The sequence below is a fragment of the Spinacia oleracea genome, chromosome 3 (genome assembly GCF_020520425.1).
Source record: "Spinacia oleracea cultivar Varoflay chromosome 3, BTI_SOV_V1, whole genome shotgun sequence".
Classification (NCBI taxonomy): Eukaryota; Viridiplantae; Streptophyta; class Magnoliopsida; order Caryophyllales; family Amaranthaceae; genus Spinacia; species Spinacia oleracea.
Window position 1 is genome coordinate 117,998,502 of NC_079489.1, and position 25,785 is coordinate 118,024,286.

Genomic DNA, 25,785 nt, shown 5'->3' on the forward strand with positions numbered 1-25,785 from the left:
GATTTTCTATTAACGACGGCCCCCTTGTATGACGGGTTCGCGACAAGAAATCCCGTCGTTAATCAACGATTATTGGCTTTTCGCGGCGGGATTTCCCGTCGTTAATAGTACAATTTCTTGTAGTGAGAAGATACGTGGATATATATATATATATATATAAATAGACAAAAATAAAAGTGAGTAGAACTTTAAAAAAAAAAAAAAAAATTAGTAGATTTAATTGTTTGAAAATACCAATTATTTTTTGGTTTAGTGGTGAAATGGGGCTGAACTTGGTAAGGAGGACCCTGTGTTCGATCCCCTGCAACAACAAATGGGAGGGGACTGGAACCTATCCACCCATAACTCTCCTCGAATCCGAATTAGCCCTAAAGATGAACCGGTGCTAATACCAAAAAAAAAAAAATTATAAGAATTAGAAGTAATAAATAATAAAAAAAATCGCAATTTTATTAATACGAACTAGGAAGTATAATCCTCTGAATGTGACTAGTACCAATAAGGTTGGCAACGAACACCATCACAAGATAGGTGGTAACATCTTTTATGAAAATAAATGAAGAAGATATTAGGTGGCAACTACTGGTTAGAAGACACAAGCTAGATAATGAGTTACTCACTTCTATGTCAAATTAATAAATTACTTAAAAGATAATATTGTGAAATATAATAGAAAGGGAGAACACAAATTCTTATTTACAATGGGTGTACAATAAATATCATACATCGGAAAAAAAGTTAACTTAAAATGCTTAAAAGTTAAGCATATATAGGTAAAAGTTATCTATTTTTCAGTGATAAATTTTTTCATTTTAGTAAAACTTATTTCTTTAAAATAACTAATAATGTATAAAATTAATCATTTAACCCTTTAAAATATTTATCTATCAAATCTATATAATATACTAAAAGAGAGGAAATCAATGTGGTTGTTAGTTTCACAGAGTTCCTCAAGAGGGGGGGTGAATTGATATTTTATGGTTTTACAAAATTAAACTACTAGGAACAGAAACAATAAAATATGCAAGCGAGATTTAGCGTGGAAAACTCTCTAGGCCCAATAGAGAGGAAAAAACCACGGCCCCTTTTGGGGACTTAAACACATTCACTAATTAGGCAAAACAACTCAGTTTCTTTACAAGCCTAATCTACTCGGGCCACAATCTGTTAGTCGCCTCTGACTACAGATGACCAGGAACAACCCCTCGTTGTTCCTTCCCTTACAGAAACAGTCCCTCAACTGCTTCTCCTCACGGATCTCTTGTGAGATCTTCTCTCTTGCTCAAGTAAGCCTGACTCAGGCTTAACAAACAAAATCTCAACACTTAAACTGAAATCAAAGAATATTAAACTTAACACTAAATACTAGATACAAGACCACGTAACAAATACTGCTCTATATGGGAACAGGAACAGACTTCTTTTAAAGATTAAGACTTTAAGGGTGATACCTGAAAGCTTCCGGTTGATGTAAATAAGTCTGATGAAACTTTCGCAGAGAACTTTAGGTGCATATATAGGAAAACCGGAGTTTACCCTAGATTCTAATTCAAACCAATTTAGGACTCTTTTCAAAAGATATATTTTCGCAAATAACATCTTTAAAACGCGTTTTAGATAAACTCAATCCTTACGGATTTGAGAGTTGTAAATTAACTTAAAACGTTTAAGAGTTTAACCTTAAGTAAAATAGTAAAATCAGTTTTGTAAATCGACACTTATCTTTTATAAAATAAAACTGATTTAGGACTCTATGAAATATTCTGTTCCCATACTAAGCTGTATTTGTTTCTACTGATCTTATACCTTTCTGGACTCTAATTGACTTGCTGGGCTTCATACTCCTTGGCCCATGATTCAATTTTAATCCTTGTTTTGAACTGCTTCTCTTCATGGTTTCTCAGCTGGTAGCGTTGTATACTTGTTGTTGCTAAGTGTGCTGATCGTTTCATATAAACCTGTGACATTCCTTAAATAACCAGTTGTGAGTATAGCTTAAGTTTGTCATCGTCAAAACTGAGGAATCAACAATTTCCCCCTTTTTGATGATGACAACCTTACAACTTGATAAGAGTAAAATATGCAGATAATGACTAAGGAATGAAACAAGGTGCTGCTGAAAATCATACCTCAAACCTCAATTAGGAACAGATGGAACATTTTCTGAGGTTTCGAACTTATGTATAGATACAACTATTTGAAACACAAGTTGTCCCCCATTATCTTCCCCCTTTGGAATTATCAAAAAGGGTAGGTGAAAAACGATTTCACAAGACAGAGAAGAAAGAAATAGAGAATTATTTTACCCCAACAGACCAAGAAGCAGTTTGCAGCTCAAGTCGATCAACGAGTTTGACCGCACCCCTGCAAGCAAAACAAGATAATAGCAACATAGAGCACAACACAAGCAATAAGTCTATATGTCAGTGTGGGTCAACTATCAGAACGTAGGAAAAGCGCACTAATGATCATTAGTCATAAACTTGGCGCATCCAAAATATCCAAAAAAAATTGTTCAAGGACCAAAAGAAAGTAATTGTTTATCAGAGAGAAAAATATATGGGGTGGGGTAAGGTAGCATAAGAAGCAGGGTCAGGCTTGGGGTGATCCAGGAGCAGCATTATCATCATTTGCCACCTCCTCTATGATCATGTCAGCAAGACGTTCTGTCATGTCGTTGAAGAACTCTGCCTGGTCCTGCTGCATCTTGTGAATAAGCTCCTGCAAAGAAGTAACAGCGGACAACAGAAACACATTGTCCAGCTGCAGTTGATCCACTTTAGCCATAAAGAGCTGCACTGAACCGTCTGGTGAGGGAGCAGCAGATTGGGTTTCACTATCTTTGTCTGAATCTGAATCCTCGACCCTGTAGACCGGAGGGACTCCTTTGGAAGAGCTAGCTAGACGGCTACTGCGACGGATAGGCTGATAAGATGATGTGGCTGGAATGTTCTTGGGAGAGGAGGTGGCTTTGATTGGACTTGTCTCCTTTGGACATAGGTCAACAGGAACACCCTCTGTCTGACCCTCTGTCTCCTGGCAAGGAAATGGTGCCTCCTCTTCCGCATCTGACAGCTCATCTCCCTCATCGAGCTCTTCTTCTACCCCCTCTAAATCATCCTCCTCCTGTTGGGCTGTGTCTCCAACCAACAGCTTCCCAACGCAGACAACCCCATCAACAACACTCAGACTTACACCATGTAGACAGGCTTTGTTTAGAATGTGGGCTGGAGTATGTGGTTCAGATGTATATTTTGTGAGATCAACCCCCACTTTGCGCATGATAAAGGTCAAGAGGGAGTCGTATCCAATCATGTTGTTTTGAGAAATGTTGTGGGTTAGGTGAGCAATAAAGACCATGGGAAAGTTGATTTGGCGTTGAGATTCAAGGAGAAAGATGTAAATGAGGTCTAATCGACTGGCTAGGGCTCGTTTATCGTGACGCGGAACAAGTCCTCGACGTACCACATTGAACAAGACTTTCTGAAAGGGAGTGAGAAGAGATTGATTTAGGGCTTTTGGGTGTTTACCCTGTCCCCCAAAATAAGAGTAGACGTCTTCCATGGTAGCACCCCCCAATTCAATTGGACCTTTCCCCTTATGGTAAACCTCCTCACCCAGCACAGGAACCTTGAACCAATTCCCCAATTTTTCAGCATCAAAACTAAATGACTTCCCATTTACCTCCGACTGACAAACCTCCCCCTTTGTTTGAAAAATTTGAACAGAATTCTCCCATAGCCTCAGGGTACATGCAAGCTTTGGAGCACACCTCAAACAGATATGTCCATCCCTGTGACTCAATAGATTCTAGTAACTCAACAAAACCAACTTCACGACACCAACCAAAATCAATACTCAACCCAAGGAGCATGCGATCGGGGGGAAAATAATGAAATTTTGAGGATTCAAGTTTTACCTTTTTCTCCATTGGAAGGTTTGGTTCCCCCTGAGTTGGTGCAGCTACTTCCTTTTTCAGAACGAGTTTCCTTTTTGTGGTCAGCTTGGCGGTGGACTTGGCGGCCGATGGTTTTGGTGTGGGTTGCTTTGGAGCCATGGATTCTGGGTATACTGTTTGGAGAGGGATAATTGTGATTATCGGTTCCGAAGGAGAGGAAGAGTTTCTAGGGTTTGGGAATTGAAGCTTGTAGAGAGTCATGATTATTTATAGGAGAGGTGGGTGGCGAGTGGATAATGAGAGAGAGAGAGAGAGAGAGAGGGTTTTTGAATTTTAAATTCTGGGGTTTGAAGAAAAATCGGCGAAGTTTATAGGGAGAATGATTGGGAGCTGAAAAGGTTTTGTTGGGAATTGATTTGTGGGAAGCGTGTTTGAGTGAACAAAAATGAATAGTAATGCATGCACCGTGTTCGTAAGATTCACCGAATCAAATTAAATGCTTTCCATTCATTTTTAGTTTTCCCACTTAGACTTAGAATTAATGCAAGTATTGAGAGCAAGTGCAGTTACCTTAGAAGTGTGCAGACGTGGCTGTGGTGATGCACAGCTGGGTTTTGCAATCTGATTCCGATAGTTAGTCCATTCCCAAATACGTAAGAATTAAAGAAATATTTTTTTTTTTTTTTTTTGAAAAATTCATAAGGGTTAAGAAATAAGGGCAACAAGGATCAAGTTATTCGTATCATACCGAGTTCTAACCTTAGTTTGTCGTGTCTGTCCCTGGATAGTGGTTTGGTTAGGATGTCAGCAACTTGATCTTCTGTGGGACAGAATTCAAGCTTGACCAGTTCCTTTTCCACATAGTCTTTTAGAAAGTGATGACGAATGTGAATGTGTTTGACTCTTGAGTGGTGGACTGGATCTTTTGATATGCAGATAGCACTAGTGTTGTCACACAGGATAGGAACACATTTTAATTTCATACCAAAGTCTCTAAGTTGTTGCTTGATCCATAGCATTTGGGAACAACATGATGCAGCAGCTACATATTCAGCTTCTGTTGTGGATAATGCCACGGTGTTTTGTTTCTTGGAAGCCCAGGAAACTGCACATGCTCCTAGGAACTGCACCATCCCTGATGTGCTCTTTCTGTTTACTAAATCACCTGCATAGTCAGCATCTGTATATCCTTTGAGATCAAAATGATCATAGTTAAGGTACCATAGGCATAAGTCATCTGTTCCTTTTAAGTATCTTAGAATTCTTTTGACTGTTGTGAGATGGGATTCCTTTGGATTAGATTGAAAGCGGGCACAGACACCTACACTGAATGCAATGTCTGGTCTGCTTGCTGTAAGATAAAGTAAAGAGCCTATCATACCTCTGTATCTTGTTTGATCAACACTCTTACCTTCTTGATCCTCATCTAGTCTTGTAGTTGTTCCCATTGGTGTGTGGTTGCTTTTAGCCGACTCCATTCCATATTTCTTGATGAGGTCCTTTATGTATTTCTGTTGATGTATCATGATGCCTTGTTCCGTTTGTTTGATTTGAAGACCTAGGAAGAAGTTAAGTTCTCCCATCATGCTCATTTGAAATTCTTGCTGCATTAAGTCAGAGAATTCCTTGCAAAGATCTTCGTTAGTAGCACCAAATATAATATCATCAACATAAATTTGAACTATTAGTATATCTGTATTTCTTGACTTAAGGAACAGGGTTCTATCAACCTTACCTCGATTGAATTTATTGTCTAGTAGGAAGTGAGAAAGTCGTTCATACCATGCTCTTGGAGCTTGTTTTAATCCATATAGTGCTTTGTCCAGCTTGTACACATGTGAGGGATATTCTGGATCTTCAAACCCTGGTGGTTGTTCCACGTAGACTTCTTCTTTGAGATGTCCGTTTAGGAACGCACATTTTACATCCATTTGATAGAGTTTGAATCCCATGTATGAAGCGAACGCTATAAGTATACGTATTGCTTCCATTCTGGCAACTGGAGCAAATGTCTCTTCAAAATCTATCCCTTCTTGCTGATTGTATCCTTTGACTACCAATCTGGCTTTGTTCCTAGTGATGGTTGCATGCTCGTCTTGTTTGTTTCTGAATACCCACTTTAGACCTATTACTCTGTTGGCTAAAGGTGTGGGCTCAAGATGCCATACCTTATTTCTTTCGAATTCATTGAGTTCCTCCTGCATGGCAATGATCCAATCATAGTCAGTTAGTGCCTCTTTATAATTTTTAGGTTCAATCATTGATAAATAAGCATAAAAAGCACAAAAGTTTTTAAGTTGTGATCTCGTTGTTGTTCCTCGTCCAAGATCACTAATTATTTGGTCAAGTGGATGCGAGCTTTGATGTTTCCAAGGTCTGGGTTGGAATGGTGTAGAGGATTCTTCGGCACGCTGTTCTGTTTGAGCATTTTGTTCTGTATGATCCTCATTTTGCGTTTGTTCTACTTCAACTGTTCCTCCTTCTAGTGTTTCAACATCCTGTGTCTGTTCTTCTATTTGAGAAGTCCTTTTTACTTCTTCGTCTTCAGTTTTTCTTGTGAGTCCTAGTTCGAAATTTCCTTCAGGAGTTGTACCTGTAACAGAGTTTTGGGAGTCAGTTTCATCAAATATAATATGTATGCTTTCTTCCATGCACATGGTCCTTTTGTTGAATACTCGATATGCTTTGCTGTTCGAAGCGTATCCCAAGAATATAGCTTCATCACTTCGTGCATCAAATTTTCCCAGTTGGTCTTTTCCATTGTTGTGGACGAAACACTTGCATCCAAAGATTCTGAGATGAGTTATGGAGGGTTTTCTTCCTCTATATAATTCATATGGGGTTTTGTTTTTGATTGCTCTAACCAACACTCGATTTAGCATATAGCATGCTGTGTTTAGAGCTTCGGCCCAGAAACTTTTTGGAAGTCCACTAGCAATCAGCATTGTTCTTGTCATGTCTTCAAGAGTTCGATTCTTTCTTTCTACCACACCATTCTGTTGAGGAGTTCTAGGTGCAGAGAAGTTATGACTTATTCCTGATTCTTTGCATAGGTCATCAAATTTTTTGTTTTGGAATTCAGTACCATGATCTGATCTGATATGGACCAGTTTGTGATTGCTTTGTCGTTGGACTCTAGAGGCAAATGCCACGAATTCTTCAAATGTTTCTTCCTTGCTGGCTAGGAAGATTACCCATGTGTATCTTGAGAAGTCATCTACAATTACAAGCACATATCTTTTTCCACTTCTACTTTGAGTTCTCATTGGTCCACATAAGTCCATGTGGATCAGCTCCAGTGGTCTTGTTGTACTGATCATTCCCTTTGACTTGAAAGAAGTTCTCACTTGTTTTTCCTTTGATACAGGCATCACATACTGATACTTTTGCGAACTTGGTATTCGGAAGACCTGTGACTAAATTTTTTGAATTCAACTTGTTCATTAGAGAGAAACTAGCATGACCAAATCTTTTATGCCACAATAATGGATCATCTTCAATAACACTGAGACAGGTCAGATTGGAGTGAGGAACGGAGTTCAGGTTAACCACATAGGTGTTCCCTTTCCTCTGTCCCTCTAAGATCACTGTATCAGTGTTACTGTTGATAATCAGACATTTATTCGAGAAGAATTTAGCATAATTTCCTTTGTCACAGAATTGAGAAATGCTTAATAAGCTATGTCCTAGACGAGGCACAAGCCCAATCCTTCCAAGCCAAAGAGTCTGGAGAGGACGCGGGATAAGAGAGAGATTCCCGCTTTGGAAAGTGGAGGTTGCTGTGAGGAGATCCTTGTGCCTGTGAAGATTGCTTCCGGAAATAAGAAAGAAAAAAAACATTGCTATATTTCCAACTCTTTTGATGCATTCCCTCAGCATCTTCAACTAAAAATACATTATCGATGGAGTGAGACTTTGACTTACCGACCTTACCAATCCCAATGATGTTACCTTTTTTATTATCGCCAAAAGTCACAGTTCCACCTTCATAGGTCGTGAGTGAGAGAAATCTGTTTCTGTCTCCTGTCATGTGCTTGGAACAACCGCTGTCTAGGTACCATGTGTTGTTCCCCCTCACTTCGACCTGCATCAGATTTTTAGTTAGAGTTTTTAGGAACCCAGCATAGCTTGGGTTCCTTGCTTGGAATCAAATCGCTTTTCTTTACCCATTTAGTTCTGGTGTGTTCTATGTTCTTTTCCAAGCTTCGTTGGTTTTTGGGACAAGAGTTTCTGTAGTGACCAATTAGGCCACAGAAGGAGCATATTAGGTCACTATAGAGATCTACTCTAGTCTTTTTAGGTTGACGTTTCTTATGGTTGAAACCTAGTCCTTTTGTGCGTTTGGTTCTAGCTTCTTCTATCCATTTAGGTGTTCCTTCTATTCTGTGTCTAGTCTTTCTAGCTAGTTCATCTTCTAGTTTGGTCTTTTCTTGGTGAATCTTAACTAGTTCCAGTTGAGTTCTTTCTAGTTCTTCTTTGTAAAGGTTTTTAGTCTTGGCCACTTCTAGATCAATTAGTTCTTGTTTTAGCCAGATGTTTTCACTTCGTAAAACTTCACAGATTTCTTTTATGTGGAGGTTCTGATCAAAGAGGTTAAAGAACCGTTTGTCTATATCTATGTTAGTATTTTTTGTCCATTCTAGCTCATTACTAAGTTCTTTTATGGTGGTCTGGTGTTCTTTATCAGAGTCTAACTTTTCTTTCAGTAGATCCTCATAATCACTAGTGAGACAGGAAAGTAGATCAAACAATTCTAATTTGGAAAGAGATTCAAGTTTATTTTTAATTTGAGTGAGACTTGCCTGGAATTTTTCAGATTCTGAGTCGGATCCATCTTCTTCATGTTCAGCTACAAGGCATAGGTGAGATGTTTCTTCGTTGGGTTGTTCCTGTTCCTCATCCGAAGAAGTGTCTCCCCATGCAGCAATCATGGCCTTTCTCACGTCAGTTTTGGAGAATGAGTTCCTGTTATCTTTGAATCTGTCTCTGGTTGTTTCCTTTCCTTTTCCTCGTTCTTGATCCCAGAGAGGGCATTCCCTAATACGATGTTCCAAGTTTCCACACTTATGGCATCCAGTATCAGTTTTGGAGAATTTTCGGTTAGGTTTCCCTCGGTGATCTCCATCTTTATAGTTCCTGAACATTCTTCTGAATCTTCTAGCAAATAGAGCTGTTTCCTCATCCTCTTCAGAGTTTTCATCATTTTCAGTTTTTAGAGCAAGAGCCCTATTTTTGTTATTCTCTGAAGGTCGTGCATTTAGTTGCAGTTCATGAGTCAGGAGGGATCCAGCTAGTTGTTCCAGGTTAAACTTGGTGAAGTCTTTAGTTTCCTGAAGGGCAGTTACCTTGGCCATCCAGGGATCTTGTGGAAGACTTCTTAGAACTTTTCTAACTTGTTCCTCAGGGGTTATGATTTTTCCAAGAGAGTTCAATTCATTGATGATGTTAGTGAAGCGGGTGATCATGTCTTGAATTGTTTCAGAAGGTTTCATGGTGAACAATTCATATTGGTGCATTAAAAGATCAATCTTTGATCTTTTGACTTCATTTGTTCCTTCATGAGTGACTTGGAGCAGATCCCATATTTGCTTCGCATTCTTGCATCCCATTACTCTATTGTGCTCATTAGGACCTAGTCCACAGTGAAGAATTTTGACAGCCATGGCATTAAGCTCGAGCTTTTCATAGTCGGCTTTGTCAAATTCAGCAATCGGTTTAGGAACGGTTTCACCAGAGGTGTTTAGCTTGGTGACTTGGAAGTCTCCAACTTCAATGACTCTCCATACTTGATAGTTCTCAGCTTTGATAAAGATCTCCATCCTGTTTCTCCAGTATGAATAGTATTTGCCACTAAACATTGGAGGTCGTTGTGTTGAGTATCCCTCTTCGAGTTTCTCAGTTGTGTTCATAGCTTCTGAATCGTTTTTCCCGACAGAATTACCTGCAGTTAAAGGGTTCTGGCTCTGATACCAATTGTTAGTTTCACAGAGTTCCTCAAGAGGGGGGGTGAATTGATATTTTATGGTTTTACAAAATTAAACTACTAGGAACAGAAACAATAAAATATGCAAGCGAGATTTAGCGTGGAAAACTCTCTAGGCCCAATAGAGAGGAAAAAACCACGGCCCCTTTTGGGGACTTAAACACATTCACTAATTAGGCAAAACAACTCAGTTTCTTTACAAGCCTAATCTACTCGGGCCACAATCTGTTAGTCGCCTCTGACTACAGATGACCAGGAACAACCCCTCGTTGTTCCTTCCCTTACAGAAACAGTCCCTCAACTGCTTCTCCTCACGGATCTCTTGTGAGATCTTCTCTCTTGCTCAAGTAAGCCTGACTCAGGCTTAACATACAAAATCTCAACACTTAAACTGAAATCAAAGAATATTAAACTTAACACTAAATACTAGATACAAGACCACGTAACAAATACTGCTCTATATGGGAACAGGAACAGACTTCTTTTAAAGATTAAGACTTTAAGGGTGATACCTGAAAGCTTCCGGTTGATGTAAATAAGTCTGATGAAACTTTCGCAGAGAACTTTAAAACGCGTTTTAGGACTCTTTTCAAAAGATATATTTTCGCAAATAACATCTTTAAAACGCGTTTTAGATAAACTCAATCCTTACGGATTTGAGAGTTGTAAATTAACTTAAAACGTTTAAGAGTTTAACCTTAAGTAAAATAGTAAAATCAGTTTTGTAAATCGACACTTATCTTTTATAAAATAAAACTGATTTAGGACTCTATGAAATATTCTGTTCCCATACTAAGCTGTATTTGTTTCTACTGATCTTATACCTTTCTGGACTCTAATTAACTTGCTGGGCTTCATACTCCTTGGCCCATGATTCAATTTTAATCCTTGTTTTGAACTGCTTCTCTTCATGGTTTCTCAGCTGGTAGCGTTGTATACTTGTTGTTGCTAAGTGTGCTGATCGTTTCATATAAACCTGTGACATTCCTTAAATAACCAGTTGTGAGTATAGCTTAAGTTTGTCATCGTCAAAACTGAGGAATCAACAGTGGTGATGACAAATGTCACTCATTGTTTCGCCTCTTTTTTTATTAAAAAATTAATTAAAATTATTGGTCAAAATTACTTTGCTTTATTTAAGGAAAACATGCACAAATAAAATACTATTGATTGTCATTATAAATCTTAAAGATTATGCGGATAATAAACATCCTAAAAATATTACGAAAAAATATAAATTACCAACAATTTCTGATTCCGTAGATAATAAACATCCTAATAATATTATGAAAAAATATGAATTACCTAAAATTTTCATCTACAGCAGCTCGGTGAACTCATATTCTTAAACTAAAGAATTGATAACATTAGCTATGTGATTGAAAATGATTATACAAACGGAAATTATTAAGTCACATAGCTAATGTTAATGATTTCCTTTCATATGCTTTTCCTTGATAATAAACATAAAAAATTGATAACTTTAGCTATGTGAACGGAAAAATGCTTATTGTCATCGATTAATTTTTCTACACTAATCTATCTATCTAACTATTTATATATGTCTCTACTATAATAAAATAAAGGACGTTAATGTGGTGGGGACAAATGTCACTCTATGATTTGCCTCTCTTTTAATATAAATAGTTAAACTTAATATAAAAATAATTAAACATCACATATTTTAATTACTAGATGTGATAAAATTCTCCCAAAAATAGTCCTACGTATGCTTATTCTATGGTAACAACAACTGATATGGAAAAATCTATAAGAATAATATATTCATCAATATTTTTACTAAGGCCCCGTTCGATATTGTTTTTAGTTTTTAGTTTTCTGTTTTTACAAAACTAAAAACCAAAATATGAAAACCAGAAAAAGTAGTTTCCAGTTTTTTGTTGTCAGTTTTCAAAATAAATATGAATACTATTACTATGACTATTTTTTAATTCATGATTGAATCTAAACCATGTGACTTTTATAACCAAAAACTGAAAAGTGGCAGTGATATCGAACGAACCATAACTTATATGGAGAATTCCTATATATATGTAAAATGAATATCCTATAAATCTATATATCTATGTCTATTCTATCTATCTATCTATCTATATATCTATCCGATTATCTATCTATCTATATAATATACTAAAATAGAGGAAATCAATGTGGTGATGACAAATGTCACTCATTTATTGACCTATCTTTTAAAATAATTAAAATATTTTTTTCTAACTATCTCTCAATAAAAATCTATTACGGACTACATAATACAGAGTATCTATATAATATACTAAAAGAGAGGAAATCAATGTGATGATAACAAATGTCACTCCATGATTCGCCTCTCTTTTAATATAAAAAAAATTAAAAATATTAGTCAAAATTTGTTTGTTTTATTTAAGGAAAAATATGCACAAAGAAAATATTATTGATTGGCATTATAAATCTTTAGATTGTGTTGATAATAAACATCCTAAAAATATAACATAAAAATATAACTTACTAAGATTTTCATTTTTAAAGATTCTTATAATTATGTATAAATAATTTAATACACAATACGTTATTTTCCCCTCAAACTCCAAATCTATTACATGGTGCTGACAAGTGTTGTTTTTTATTTGATTATCTTATAATATAAAAAATTATACTAAAAGAGTGGAAATCAATGTAGTGATGACAAATATCACTCATTGATTCACCTATCCTTTAATATAAATAATTAAACATAACAATAATTTATAACATCAAATATTTTACAGCCGTATAATCTCACGCAAATAGTATATTCCGAAAATATGGGTGAGAATCGTAATATCAAATGGTTCATTGTTTTTTACCAAATATAATATGCATAACTAACACTTACTAAAAGTTCTACCACGTTAGTTATGAATATATAAAAAAATTACTAATAACTTTCCCATTATAATTTTTTGCTTATTTAATTAATTATTCTAATCAAACAAAAGGATTGTCAAATACTCTAGAATAGAGTTTTAAAATTCAAAATTGTCTTACAAAAAAAAATTGAGGCTAGGGGTGGGTTTGAGGCGGGTGTGGATACACGGGGGAGGGTGATGAAGAGGGGATGCATTTTATTTTGCACCTCTCAAAACGGGGATTGGAAGGGATGAAAATCATTCCTATCAATGATGGAGGGGGTTGGATGAGAATAATAGACGGGTGCGGATGTGCAGGCTAAAAGTTGATTATTTATCGAATATAGGGATGTTAAATTGTTAAATTAGGGGGACAAAGCCAATAACTAACTTTATAAGGGTTAAGAATCTAAAATCGGTAACGGGATTAAACTGGTTATGGGTTGTAAACGATTCGAATTAAACGAGTTACGGGTTGTAAATGGTTCGAATTAAGCGGGTTACGGGTTAAAACAGTTCGGGTTGTCAATGGGTTTTCCTCGGGTTCAACGGTTCGGATTGAAGCGGATTGGGTTATTAACGGCTTTTAGATCCATTCGGTTCTGGTTGTTGCTGGAATGGTTTGTTAACGGGTTTCAAATCTAATTGGGTTAATATTTTTCGGTCGGTTCGGGTTGAATATAATCGGATCTGGTTTTGGGTTCCAGCTCGCGGGTTATTAACGGTTTGGGTTCTAAACGATCGAACCAACCCAACGGGTTCAACGATTTAGGTTTAGAATTGACATCTCTCATAATATAGGATGATAACTGATTTTTATACCTAATATGTTCTTTTTTGTTGAATTATTTGTTCTTTCTTGTTTATTTGTTTGTTCGCAATAAATATATGGTTAATGTTCATAATGAAATTGTTCACTTCATTGGTCTTTTATGTTTTTACAAGCGCCTATATTGTTTATTTCCAAATAAATAAATAAATGTTCATTTCCAAAATAGTAAATGTTCATTCCAAATAACTAAATAAATGTTCTTTTTCGAAATAGTAAATGTTCATTTTTGTAGTTTATTTCCAAATAAATAAATAAATGTTCATTTCCAAAATAGTAAATGTTCATTCCAAATAAATAAATAAATAAATGTTCATTTCCGAAATAGTAAATATTCATTTTTGTACCAGTATTTGTTCTTTCTTGTTGTATTGTTTGTTTTTTCATGTTGGCTTTAAAATTCATCATAAAATTGTTCATAATTGTTGTATTGGTTGTTCTTTTTTCTGGAATTTTATGTTCTTTTTTATATTGTTTGTTCTTTTTTGTTGAATTATTTGTTCTTTCTTGTTTATTTGTTTGTTCACAATAAATATATGGTTAATGTTCATAATGAAATTATTCACTTCATTGGTCTTTTATGTTTTTACAAGCGCCTATATTGTTTATTTCCAAATAAATAAATAAATGTTCATTTCCAAAATAGTAAATGTTCATTCCAAATAACTAAATAAATGTTCTTTTTCGAAATAGTAAATGTTCATTTTTGTAGTTTATTTCCAAATAAATAAATAAATGTTCATTTCCAAAATAGTCAATGATCATTCCAAATAAATAAATAAATGTTCATTTCCGAAATAGTAAATGTTCATTTTTGTACCAGTATATTAATGTTCATTTTAAACAACACAAAACGACATCGTTTTGGATGGGGGTACAGCCAGCTTTGGCTGTACCCGGGTATAGCCAAAAATTTGCGATAACAGTCTCCACTTGCATGACTTGGCAATGGATGCAAGGATTTAGGACCCAACATGTTGTAATATCATGGCCTGATTTTTGGCATTTTGTGCAAAATGGTACATCACTATTAATGTGTCGGTTCGTGTCTACAGTTGCACGAATAGCAAAACCAGTCACCTCGGATGGGCTGTCCTCCATTGCGGGTTTAGCTAACCAGACACGTTCGCCTTGTGTCACCAATTGATATGTCCGATCAAGTGTAGGCATGCAAGGTGTCAAATATTGTGTAATCTCGTATCATTCTCATTAATCACACACGTATATATAGTACAACTCAGTTACCTAAACCCTAGGTACACATTAGGTAACTTACCATAGTTAAGACTCTACAGAATATTCACAGAATAATATCTAATATCTTAACATATCTTAACATCCCCCCTCAAGGTGGGGCATGTAGATCTCGAATGCCCATCTTGTTCAAAAAAAACTCAAATTGCGCCTTCCCCAACGCTTTGGTGAAGATATCTGCTAACTGAACCTTCGTCGACACGTACGACGGACTGATGATCCCTTCCTTGATTGCATCTCGAATGAAATGACAATCTGACTCGATGTGTTTTGTCCTTTCATGGAACACCGGATTCTGTGCAATATGCAACGCAGACTGACTGTCGCAATACATCCTCATGCCTTGGTCGTGTGTCACCCCCAAGTCGCGTAGTAGTTGTTTCAACCACTTCAACTCACACGTCAGAGCTGCCATCGATCGATATTCTGCCTCAGCAGACGACCGAGAAACAGTATGATGTTTCTTGGTCTTCCAAGAAACTGGCGACATACCAAGTGACACAAACCATCCAGTCACCGACCGACGCGTCATTGGACACCCTGCCCAATCCGAGTCGCACCACCCCTCCAACTGCAACGCACTGTCCGACCGAAGTAGTATACCTTGACCCGGACACTTCTTCAAATATCTCACTACTCGCAAAGTTGCTTCCCAATGTGCCTCCTTTGGTGCTTGCATAAATTGAGATAGGACATGTACAGAGTAGGCAACGTCTGGTCGCATGACAGCCAAATAAACCAGACGTCCGATCAGACGCCTATACTGCTCACCGTCCGGCAGGTCTGGCCCGTCTCCCAATGCCAACCTATGATTCTGTTCCATGGGAAAGTCCACAGGCTTTGCTCCCAACAAACCGGCCTCTGAGATGATGTCGAGGGCATATTTTCTCTGACATACATAGAACCCTTGACTACTTCGTGCCACCTCTGACCCAAGGAAGTACTTCAGAGCCCCGAGGTCTTTCATTTTAAAACACTCCTTCAAGTATGCCTTAAAACTCTCAAGCGCAAACTTGTTATTGCCTGCGATAATCATGTCGTCCACATAAATGAGCACACTCAGCTGCAACGTACCTTTAGACAGAGTAAAGAGCGAATAATCGGACAGCGACTGTCGAAATCCATAGTGCGTCAATGCCGTCGACAACTTCTGGAACCAACATCCAGGTGCTTGTTTCAACCCATACAACGACTTTCTCATTCGACACACTTTGTCAAAGTGATTCTTCTGGAATCCAGGAGGAATCTTCATATAGATCTCTTCCTCCAAGTCACCGTGCAAGAACGCATTGTGGACGTCCATCTGATGCACGTCCCACTGTTTGACAGCTGCGACAGCTAGGAAAGTTCGAACTGTCGCCATCTTCGCGACGGGAGCAAATGTCTCATTATAATCCAACCCTTCCTCCTGATGATTCCCTAAACATACCAATCGAGCCTTCAGTCTCAACAAATTCCCATCCTCATCACGCTTCTCAGTATACACCCATTTACTCCCCAGTGCTTTCTTCCCTTACGGTAAATTTTCCAACATCCATGTCCCCTGTTCCTCCAACGCGTGATTTCAGCAGCCATTGCCTGACGCCACCCCTCATGTTGCATCGCTTATTTAAAACTCTTAGGAACTTGCCCTTCTTGCAATGCTTCTATATAATGCATGTGCTTTGACGAAAAACGCTCATAATTAACAAAATATGTGATAGGATAAGGAGTACCTGAGAGTGATGACGCCGTAGGTGTTTTGTCGGAAGTACTATATTTTTCCCGTATTGTATGTATCACACAGTCTTTCAGCTTTGTCGACGGAAACTTCGCACGCTTCCCCCTTCCTAACTCCGTATCCTCCACACACTGCCTTGTCTCACTCTCGTCACTACCCGTCGTCTCCTTTACACCTGTCTGTGAGGAGACGACGTCTGAATCCACTCGACTAGGTGTTTCATGTTGTTGTTCCTCCCTCACAGGCGACGACACTCCCCTGTCGTCGCCACTGGTCAATGACACCCCCTCATCAGCTCCCGGATGCGACAACACTCCCTCAGTATCACCTGTAGGCGGCGACACCCCAGCAGTATCACCTGCAGGCGACGACACGGTCTCAGGACCCGTAGTCCCACTCTCATCCAAACTCCAATGGTCAAGCCCCCCATGACCATCATGCACCAGTGGCAACACATCCGATTCATCTACAAAAGGAAACGTCCCTTCATGAAACTTGACATCCCGTGAGACGAAGAACTTATGTGTCTCTAGATCATAAAGTTGCCATCCCTTCCTGCCAAACGGATAACCCAAAAACACACATCGGCGACTCCGAGACTCAAACTTATCCCCTTTACACCGGAGATTATATGCATAACACAGACACCTAAACACGCGGATAGGCACATACGTTGGTGGTTTACCAAACAACATCTCATAAGGTGTTTTATTGTTAAGGATCGGGGTAGGTGTACGGTTTATCAAGTAACAGGCGGCCAAAATACATTCCCCCCAAAATTTTATTGGAAGATTTCCTTGAAAACGTAACGCCCTCCCAACATTCAAAATATGTTGGTGTTTTCTCTCGACTCTCCCATTTTGTTGAGGCGTCCCAACACACGACGACTCAAACAGAATCCCATGTTGACGAAAATAATTTTGTAAGCAATTGAATTCAGTACCATTATCACTGCGTACTACTCGAAGGGATCTATTAAACTGACACTTAATCATGGAAACAAAATTAAGAAATGTCGATGCAACTTCCATTTTATTACTCAGTAAATAAATCCACACACCTCTAGAATAATCGTCAACAATGGTAAAAAAATACTTTGCCCCACAAGACGAGGGAGTCTTGTAGGGTCCCCATAAATCAAGATGAACCAATTCAAATGTGCGACTAGCACGACTAACACTAACTGGAAAACTCTCCCTACATTGTCTCGCCCGCGGACATACATCACAAATTGTTTTATTCTTCCTAATCTTATGACTCACATGAGGAAGTAACTGCAACACTTTTTCCGACGGATGTCCCATCCGTTGATGCCACAAGTCGACCACACACTCCACTGCTAGCACACGAACCTTTGGAGCCCCACGGAAAAAATATAGTCCTTCCTGTCGATCACCTACGCCAATCACCATCCTCGTCGAGCGGTCCTGAAGAACACACATTTTGTTAGTAAATTGAGCAGCACAATGTAATTCGTCACTTAATTGAGTTACAGAAATTAAATTGCAGTTCAATTTAGGCACAAATAGAACATTATCGAGCACGAAACCATCCTCCAAGACCACCGAACCATATTGGTTTGAATTTGCAGGTTGACCGCCCGGCAACACAACCTGTTGATTTCTTGATGTCTTGATATTTCTCAGGATTGAAATATCACCCGTCACATGACGTGATGCCCCACTGTCAACAATCCATCGTAAATCAAGATTACCTTGCAACTTGTTTGAAGGTCGTGACAAGATGTCAACTATTTGCTGGACTTGCTCCTTCGTCACCCCAACAAGCTCATGATTGGTTGTCGTCACTGCACCCTGCGAACCGTCTCCACTCGTCACAGTGGTTGTCGCCCCTCCTGTGGCATTGCTCACGGCATTGGCACGAGCGACACCACTGGTCGACGACGCTGCCCCACGAGCTACTCTGCCTCCTCTAATCGACGTCCTGCCTCCTCGACCAGGCCCTCGTCCTCCTCGTTTCTTCTCATCCCACTATTCAGGAAATCCAATCAGCTGATAACAAGTTTCTTCCTCATGACCCTCACGATTGCAATGACCACAAAATCTGCCACTGACATCTCCCGACCTCGACCGAGCCTTAGTCTCGACCTTGAACGCCATGACACTCTCCGGACCTCTCGCTGCCTTGGCGCGCATGGTCTCGGTATTCATAACCGTCTGGTACGCCTCGTCGAGTCCTGGCAACGGCGATCGTGCTAACAGTTGTGCACGAATGGCTTCATAGTGATCATCCAGGCCAATTAGGAAATAGTGGAGACGATCTTCATCGTGAATGTCCCCCACCTGCTTCGCTATATTACACGTACAACCCGCACATACACACCTGGGAACTCGTGCATACTGTACGTACTCCTTCCATACCTTCGACAAGCGACCATAGTACTCCATGACGCCCTCAGACGCGCCCTGCTTGCAACCACTCAGAGCCATCTTAATATGGCAGACCCTGGTGCCCGACACGACGCAGTACCGCGTCCTCAAATGACTCCACAACTCGTGAGCAATATCAAAGTCCTCCAGATTCGAACGCAAACTCTCCTCAATGGTGTTTGTGATCCAAGACACCACCATCGAATTGACCGCAATCCAATGTTTCATCTTCGTCTCGTCCGTAATGGGCTCCTTCACAGACCCATCAAGAAAACCAAATTTGAATTTTGAAATCATCGAGCGACGAACCGCTTTGGCCCACTCATCGTAGTTCGACGCTCCTCGAAGTTTTACAGGGGTGATGACAATACCGGGGCCGTCACCTGACCCAAGATAGTAGTCCAGATCGACGGCGGCGGCGATTGTCTTTTGTGGTGGCTCCTCGTCATTACCCATTGTTATGCCCTAGGAATTTGTAACTCCTCAGAACGCAGTACTCAACAAGCGAAGGAATTCGCTGTTCTCAAACTCTCTCAAACTCGTGCGGAAAAAAAATCTAGGGTTTTTAACCTAGGCTCTTGATACCATGTCAAATATTGTGTAATCTCGTATCATTCTCATTAATCACACACGTATATATAGTACAACTCAGTTACCTAAACCCTAGGTACACATTAGGTAACTTACCATAGTTAGGACTCTACAGAATATTCACAGAATAATATCTAATATCTTAACATATCTTAACACAAGGGATCTTGAGATAAAATATTAGTGCGTTGTTGAGCATAATACGGAGTATATAATCCCATCAAAAATTCATGTAATTTAGCTGTTTCACGTCTTTGGATATGTTGATCTGCAGCAGAACAATTTGAACAACATGTACAAGTAATAATAGGTTCAAGATTGTTTAAATCCTCCCACAAAGCATTCAATTTACCATAGTATTGCGAGACAGTCATAGACTTTGTTTGTTCACAACGGGCAATTGCAAATTTTATTTGTTGAATTCTAGGGCCATTAACAAAAGAAAAACGATGTTTAAGATGATCCCATAAGCGCTTGGGATCTCTATATTTTGTCAATTGCGATTTTACCTCAGGATCGATTGTATTTGTAATCCAGGAGACGACCATAGCATTGATTGTAGTCCAATCCGATTGTGTACATGGTGAAATCGGACCTGTGATGGTACCGTCTAGGAACTGGAATTTTCGTCGTGCTTCCAAAGCGGTTTGAATATCACTAGCCCATTCATCATAATTATTATTACGAAGTCTAGTTGGAGTGATAAAGTCACCCGGACGATCCTGACTACTTAGATAAAACGGGGAATCGGGTTCAATTTTCTTAGGTGGAGGAGGCGGTGTGACTTCATCGCCTGCCATTAAAAGAAAGAAAAAAAACGAATTTATAGAAACCTTACTCTTGATACCATGTGAAATATAATAGAAAGGGAGAAAGCTTGAATTGTATTGATTTGAGCAATGCCATATTTATAGTACACTGGATAACGTAAATCTATCCTAATACTACTAGTCCTAGTTCTTTAATAAATCTAAGGGATATGCTGCTTAGTCTTACGTAAACATTAAGACTTTAGGAATAGTAATTCCTTCTAACTCTAGGACTTACGTAATAGAATTATAATGTAATTCTAATTCCGTAACAAATATTGACTGCATTGTTACCAAACTTAGCTTCGATCTCGTTTCATTTGGACACAAATATTTAACAGAGTTCATGTTATGACAAACGCTCGTCTCGCGCGAATCAAAGGATTAGAATCGTACCCTGCATCATGCAGGCTACATGCAAATACAACGTAGAACGCATAAATAGCATAATAACAATAATAAAATGGGCGAAGGATAAAATATATACGTGAGTCATAGATTTAGAAAAAAAAGTCATAAATGTTACAATACAGTAATTAATATATTATGCAGTTCTGCCTCTTAAAACATAATTTGTACTCTAGTGCTTCTGCCTTGGCACGAGCAATGATTTTCGATGTCTTCACATCTTTCTAAGATAGCTGATAGACTATATATATTTTGTATATATGTTTTGTAATTATGGAAAGATTAATTAGGTCCCTAACCCTAATGTAGTTAGTATATAAACGTTTTGTAAATCAATAATGTTCAAGGAATTAATATAATTCTCTCGAGGTATCAGGCTAGGTCTGCAATTCCAGCCGCCATTCTCTTCTACATTTTCTACCTTCTTCTTACCTCAATCTCTCCCTGGCTGACAACACAAAATTTCACCCGGCTCTCGCTGTAAACAATGTGAAAAACTTCATCTCTGTCACCCTTGATACGGAGAGCTCTCAATATAATTCTTGGGCAACCTTGTTCAAGATTCACGCAAGGGCATATCAATTCCTCGATCATATTATCCAACCTTCTGAAATTGCAACAAGCAAAAAGAAAGCTTCGTCCGACAAGGAAGCTTCCACCTCCAAGGACCCATCATTGTGGGATCGCCTTGATACGATTGTCTTACAGTGGATATACAAAACGATTTCAAATGACGTTCTCTTCACTATTCTCGAGCCCGATGTCACTTCCATGGAAGCTTGGAATCGTGGTCGATCTCTTTCATGACAATCAAACTACTCGGGCTGTCCAACTCGAGAATCAAGTGTCTCAAGTCCATCTTGATGATTTCCCGAATGTAACTAAGTACTGTCAGCGTATAAAGATGATGGCCGACCAACTTGGAAACGGCTCGGCTCCGGTTTATGATCAATGTAAGGTTCTTCAACTCGTTCCTGGTCTCAATGAAGCCTATGGTGGTGTTGCTACTCTTATCCAACACAACAATCCCTTGGTTCCTTTCTCCAAGGCCATGTCTATGCTTGTTCTGGTGGAATCGGACCTCGGCAAATGCGATGCTCGTGATGTCGGTGCTGCTCTTACCCGATGACCCTCCTGCTCCTGCTGCCTGTGGTGGTCACCGAAATAACAATAACAACAACACGAGAAGTGGTGGCCGCGAACATGGGAACAACAACAATAACAGTAGGGGTTGCGGTGGTCGTGGAGGGGGTCGTGGCAACAACAGCTCCTCCCAACAGCCTGCAACACCACAGGCCCAACCGTGGTTGCCTGGTGGCAGTTCCCTCCGTGGGGAGCCTGGACCCCTCAACCTTGGGCAACACCTCCGTGCCCGTATCCAACAACGTGGCAGCACCGTGCACCAAGCCCTAAGCAGCCTGGCATTTTAGGTGCAAGACCTCCTGAAGCTTATCAAGCTACTGCTCCCCCTAGTATAGGTTCTGCACCTACTAACATCGAGACAGCAATGCACACTCTCTCGCTCAAATCACCAGATGAAAATTGGTATATGGACACTGGTGCTACCTTTCACATGACCGCAAATCAAGGTTTTCTCTCGCTTTGTAATTTTTGCACAAATTGCTCACATTGACTAGTTTATAACAAACACTAGATCCATACTAATCCATATCATCTTCTCCCTTGCTAAAGCCCTAGGAAAAAAATTAATCCATAGATGAGAATCAGCAACCTAAATAGTTAGGAAAAAGACCTAGAAATTGGGTATAGATCAACAAAATAAGGAAAAGAAAAACAACAAATGAGTGGAAAACAAGAAAAAAAAGAAAATAGTTCAAACAGTCTAATTTCTTTGGAATAAAACTATTTTTAGCCTAAATGGACAAGAATAACTTGAACGAGGTTGTTTTTTCGGATATCAGATATGTGTGGCAACACACATATCAACTAAAAGACAAATAGCTAAAAGACAAAAAAGGAAGTACCATTCATGTCAAAAAAGTACCATTTAATTTCTTTTTTTATCATTTTTCCTATTTTGTCTTTTGCTATGATATGTGTTTGCAAGCACATATCTAATATCCGAAAATACTTCATCTAACTTGAACAACAAAAAAAGAGATAAATGAGCGAAAGGAGATCGAGAAAGAAGAGGAGCGGCTAAATAATACCAAGTTCAACACTACCATGTTGCTTGTCTTTTGGACCTTTTGGTACCATCCGATTTAGGCTTTTCCCCAAAATCCGACACGAGGTACATAAGTAGAGAGGTACAATCATATACACCAACTTAAAATAGAAATAAAAATGTTCCTAAAAGATAAATATTTTTTGAGAAATGAAGTTGGTGAAATGAAATTAAAAAAGTTTAAAGCTGTTTGTTTGGAATAAAAAATCCCCCGTGCCCCATAGAATTTGTGCCTCTAGTTTCATAAGGAGCCTTTAGTTTCCCCTCGTTTAAAAAAAAGTTTTTGTTGGATGCGCACCCAGATCTTTTAGTCAGAAATGTCATTTTATAAAACAGACTGAGAAACTCTAATGGATAACATTGAATATCTGAAATCAGAGAAGTTGTACAGTATTACGAGTATCAGATTGTTTTTATTAATGAAGACAATATAAATTATAAAAGTTTAAGAAATTGAAAATTTATACATGAGTGATAAAGACGATATAAATTATAACAGTCTAAGTTTAACGAATCGAAAATGAAGAACCTAACAACTAACGTAAAAATGTCTATTACTCTATTAAAGCATCAACCTTAACTACTGAATGAAGACCTTTTTAATAGTTATACGAAGTACAAGATTATGATAGAGGCATAGAGCGCCTCATTACTACTACATCGCCGATCACAATTTAAAAGGGCTTCATTTTTATTTATTTTTAAATTTTTTTTAAAGAAAAGTAAACAGAATAAGTTAGGATGGTCTTCTCTCAAGACTATATCTTAACTTATCTAAGGAAATAAAATAAGAAATTTTAAGATCAATAAGAGGATATAAATCTTGGTAGGTCTGAATGTGTTGACTGATGGCTGCAACATAGTCTGCTGCACGGTTAGCTTCCTTATATACATGATGCGAAGTAAAACTTTCAAAATGTGTAAGCAGATTTTTGACGTTGTCCATAAGCAACTGAATTTTCCACGGATATGTAATATGTTGCTGCAAAATCTGAATTATTACTGTAGTAAATTATCTCTTTCTATGAATATATGTCTAATACTGTATTATTTACAATTGCTAATAGTAACCCATTACGGAGGGAAATATCCTCTGCAAGAAAGGGGAGTGTATCTCCTAGATTGTAGAAGCAGCTAGCAACATTATTTCACAAATGATCCCTAATAACCACTCCTATGACAAACATAGCCATCAAAGTTGAGTTTAAAGGTGTCAGGGGCAGGGGATGTCTAGGCGACCTGAATAAAACAAAGTTGGCGTTTAGGAATATTTACATATGATTGCATATCCAAAAAGTTTAAACAAGTACGCATGTTCCATTCATTAAACATTTTTAAGGCTCTAAGGTAAAGGCTAACAACAGAGAAATCGGTGTGTTTAAAAATAATTGCATTTCCTGTTTTCCAGATACTCCATTAAGAAGTTACAATTTTTTTAATTGATAGGCCAACATTATTTCGCATACTACGGAACAAAGAAAAAATTGAATTTGCTCGAAGTTGAGTACCAAACCAACGAATTATTAAAGCACAGTTCCAAAACTCTGTAGAGTACATCGCCTGATAAAATTTAAAAGGGCTTTCATCGCTAAACATCACCTAAAGTATTACTCCTTCTATTCTCATATATTATTCTTATTTAGAATTTTGACACTACTCACAATATTGAAGAAAATCTTTTAATTTCTTTCTAATAGGTATTTCAAAATATATTCATGTGAGTTTTTTATTTTATTCTCTATAGTTTCATAATATCAAATTTTATAATTTTTTAACTTGCGTATTTCGATATATTTACATTTAAATATTGAGTTGAAACGAGTAGAAAAGTCAAATTATGACTAATATTTAAGAACGGAAGGATACTCGTAGTTACTCCGTATAATGTTAGCCTTATATACATAGTATCTCTTCTCTATTATATAAGGAGCGCCTGAGCAGTGTAATTAGTGATTGCCTATTTTACCATTTGTTAAAATTAAAAAAACAAAACAAATTAAACACAAAATAATTTTATATTACAATGTAAAAGGGAAACTAATTTAAAAGATACGTAACAAAATATCCAAATAATTAAAATAAGAAAAAATATTATAAAAAGGGCAAAAATTAATTAACCAAATAAGTACTATTGTGTGTGCGTTTTTTAGCGCAACTTTCGTGTAAGACCGCCTTACTGAAAATACCACTTTTATTTCTTAACTAATTGGTTTCATTGCTTAACTAATTGGTATTATTGGTTTATTAATTAGTTTAAGTGCTTAACGAATTAGTTCCCGTGTTTAAGTAATCAGTTCCAATGCTTAACTAATTGGCTCCATTTCTTAACTAATTGGCTCCATTTCTTAACTAATTGGTTATATTGCTAAACTTATATGATACCAAGGTGGTCTTTTATGTAAGACCGCCTTATAAAAAAGTTGTAGGTTTAAATTACAAGCACACATCTATCGCATGCATAGAAAACTAATTACACTAGATTTGATCCAGCGCAAGTACAATTTTTATTTTTATAAGTAAGAATATTATATTGCCAAAAAAAGGCACAAAGGCTGCAACACAACACCTAGACAACATTCAATGAGGAGGGACTTACCTTCTAGGAAGGGTCTTCCCAAACCCAAATCATATTCTAAAGTTAATATTTGATTGAAATATTTTTTTCAACTAAAGATACTGCATAATTAATAAATCCAGTTTGAGTATACCCATTTTAATCATCTAACTAGTATTTGGGCGCGGGCGATACCCCGCATTATTATGTGGACAATAATTAATTATTATAAGTCTTTATTGAAATTATGTTTGAATGTTTTCACAATATAAC

At 37.9% G+C, this 25,785-nt stretch overlaps 1 protein-coding gene across 1 annotated transcript; it reads right to left on the reverse strand.

Moving 5' to 3' along the window:
• Positions 1-7,147: 7,147 nt before the first annotated feature.
• Positions 7,148-19,418, reverse strand: LOC110791380 (uncharacterized). Its single transcript, XM_056839581.1, has 4 exons — positions 19,272-19,418; positions 8,065-9,861; positions 7,957-7,982; positions 7,148-7,697 (listed from the first exon to the last, which is right to left on the reverse strand). The coding sequence occupies exons 1-4, from the start codon at positions 19,416-19,418 to the stop codon at positions 7,148-7,150; spliced, it is 2,520 nt and encodes an 839-aa protein (XP_056695559.1).
• Positions 19,419-25,785: the final 6,367 nt, after the last annotated feature.

What these genes read in the sequence shown, in the direction of transcription:
- LOC110791380 (XM_056839581.1), bottom strand. Translation starts at nt 19,418, where the DNA reads ATGGGTAATGACGAGGAGCCACCACAAAAGACAATCGCCGCCGCCGTC. An exon ending in AACACACCAGAACTAAATGG is followed by an intron (nt 7,983 to 8,064) that starts GTAAAGAAAAGC and finishes AATCTGATGCAG; the next exon opens with GTCGAAGTGAGGGGGAACAA. An exon ending in GTGAGGGGGAACAACACATG is followed by an intron (nt 7,698 to 7,956) that starts GTACCTAGACAG and finishes CAATCTTCACAG; the next exon opens with GCACAAGGATCTCCTCACAG.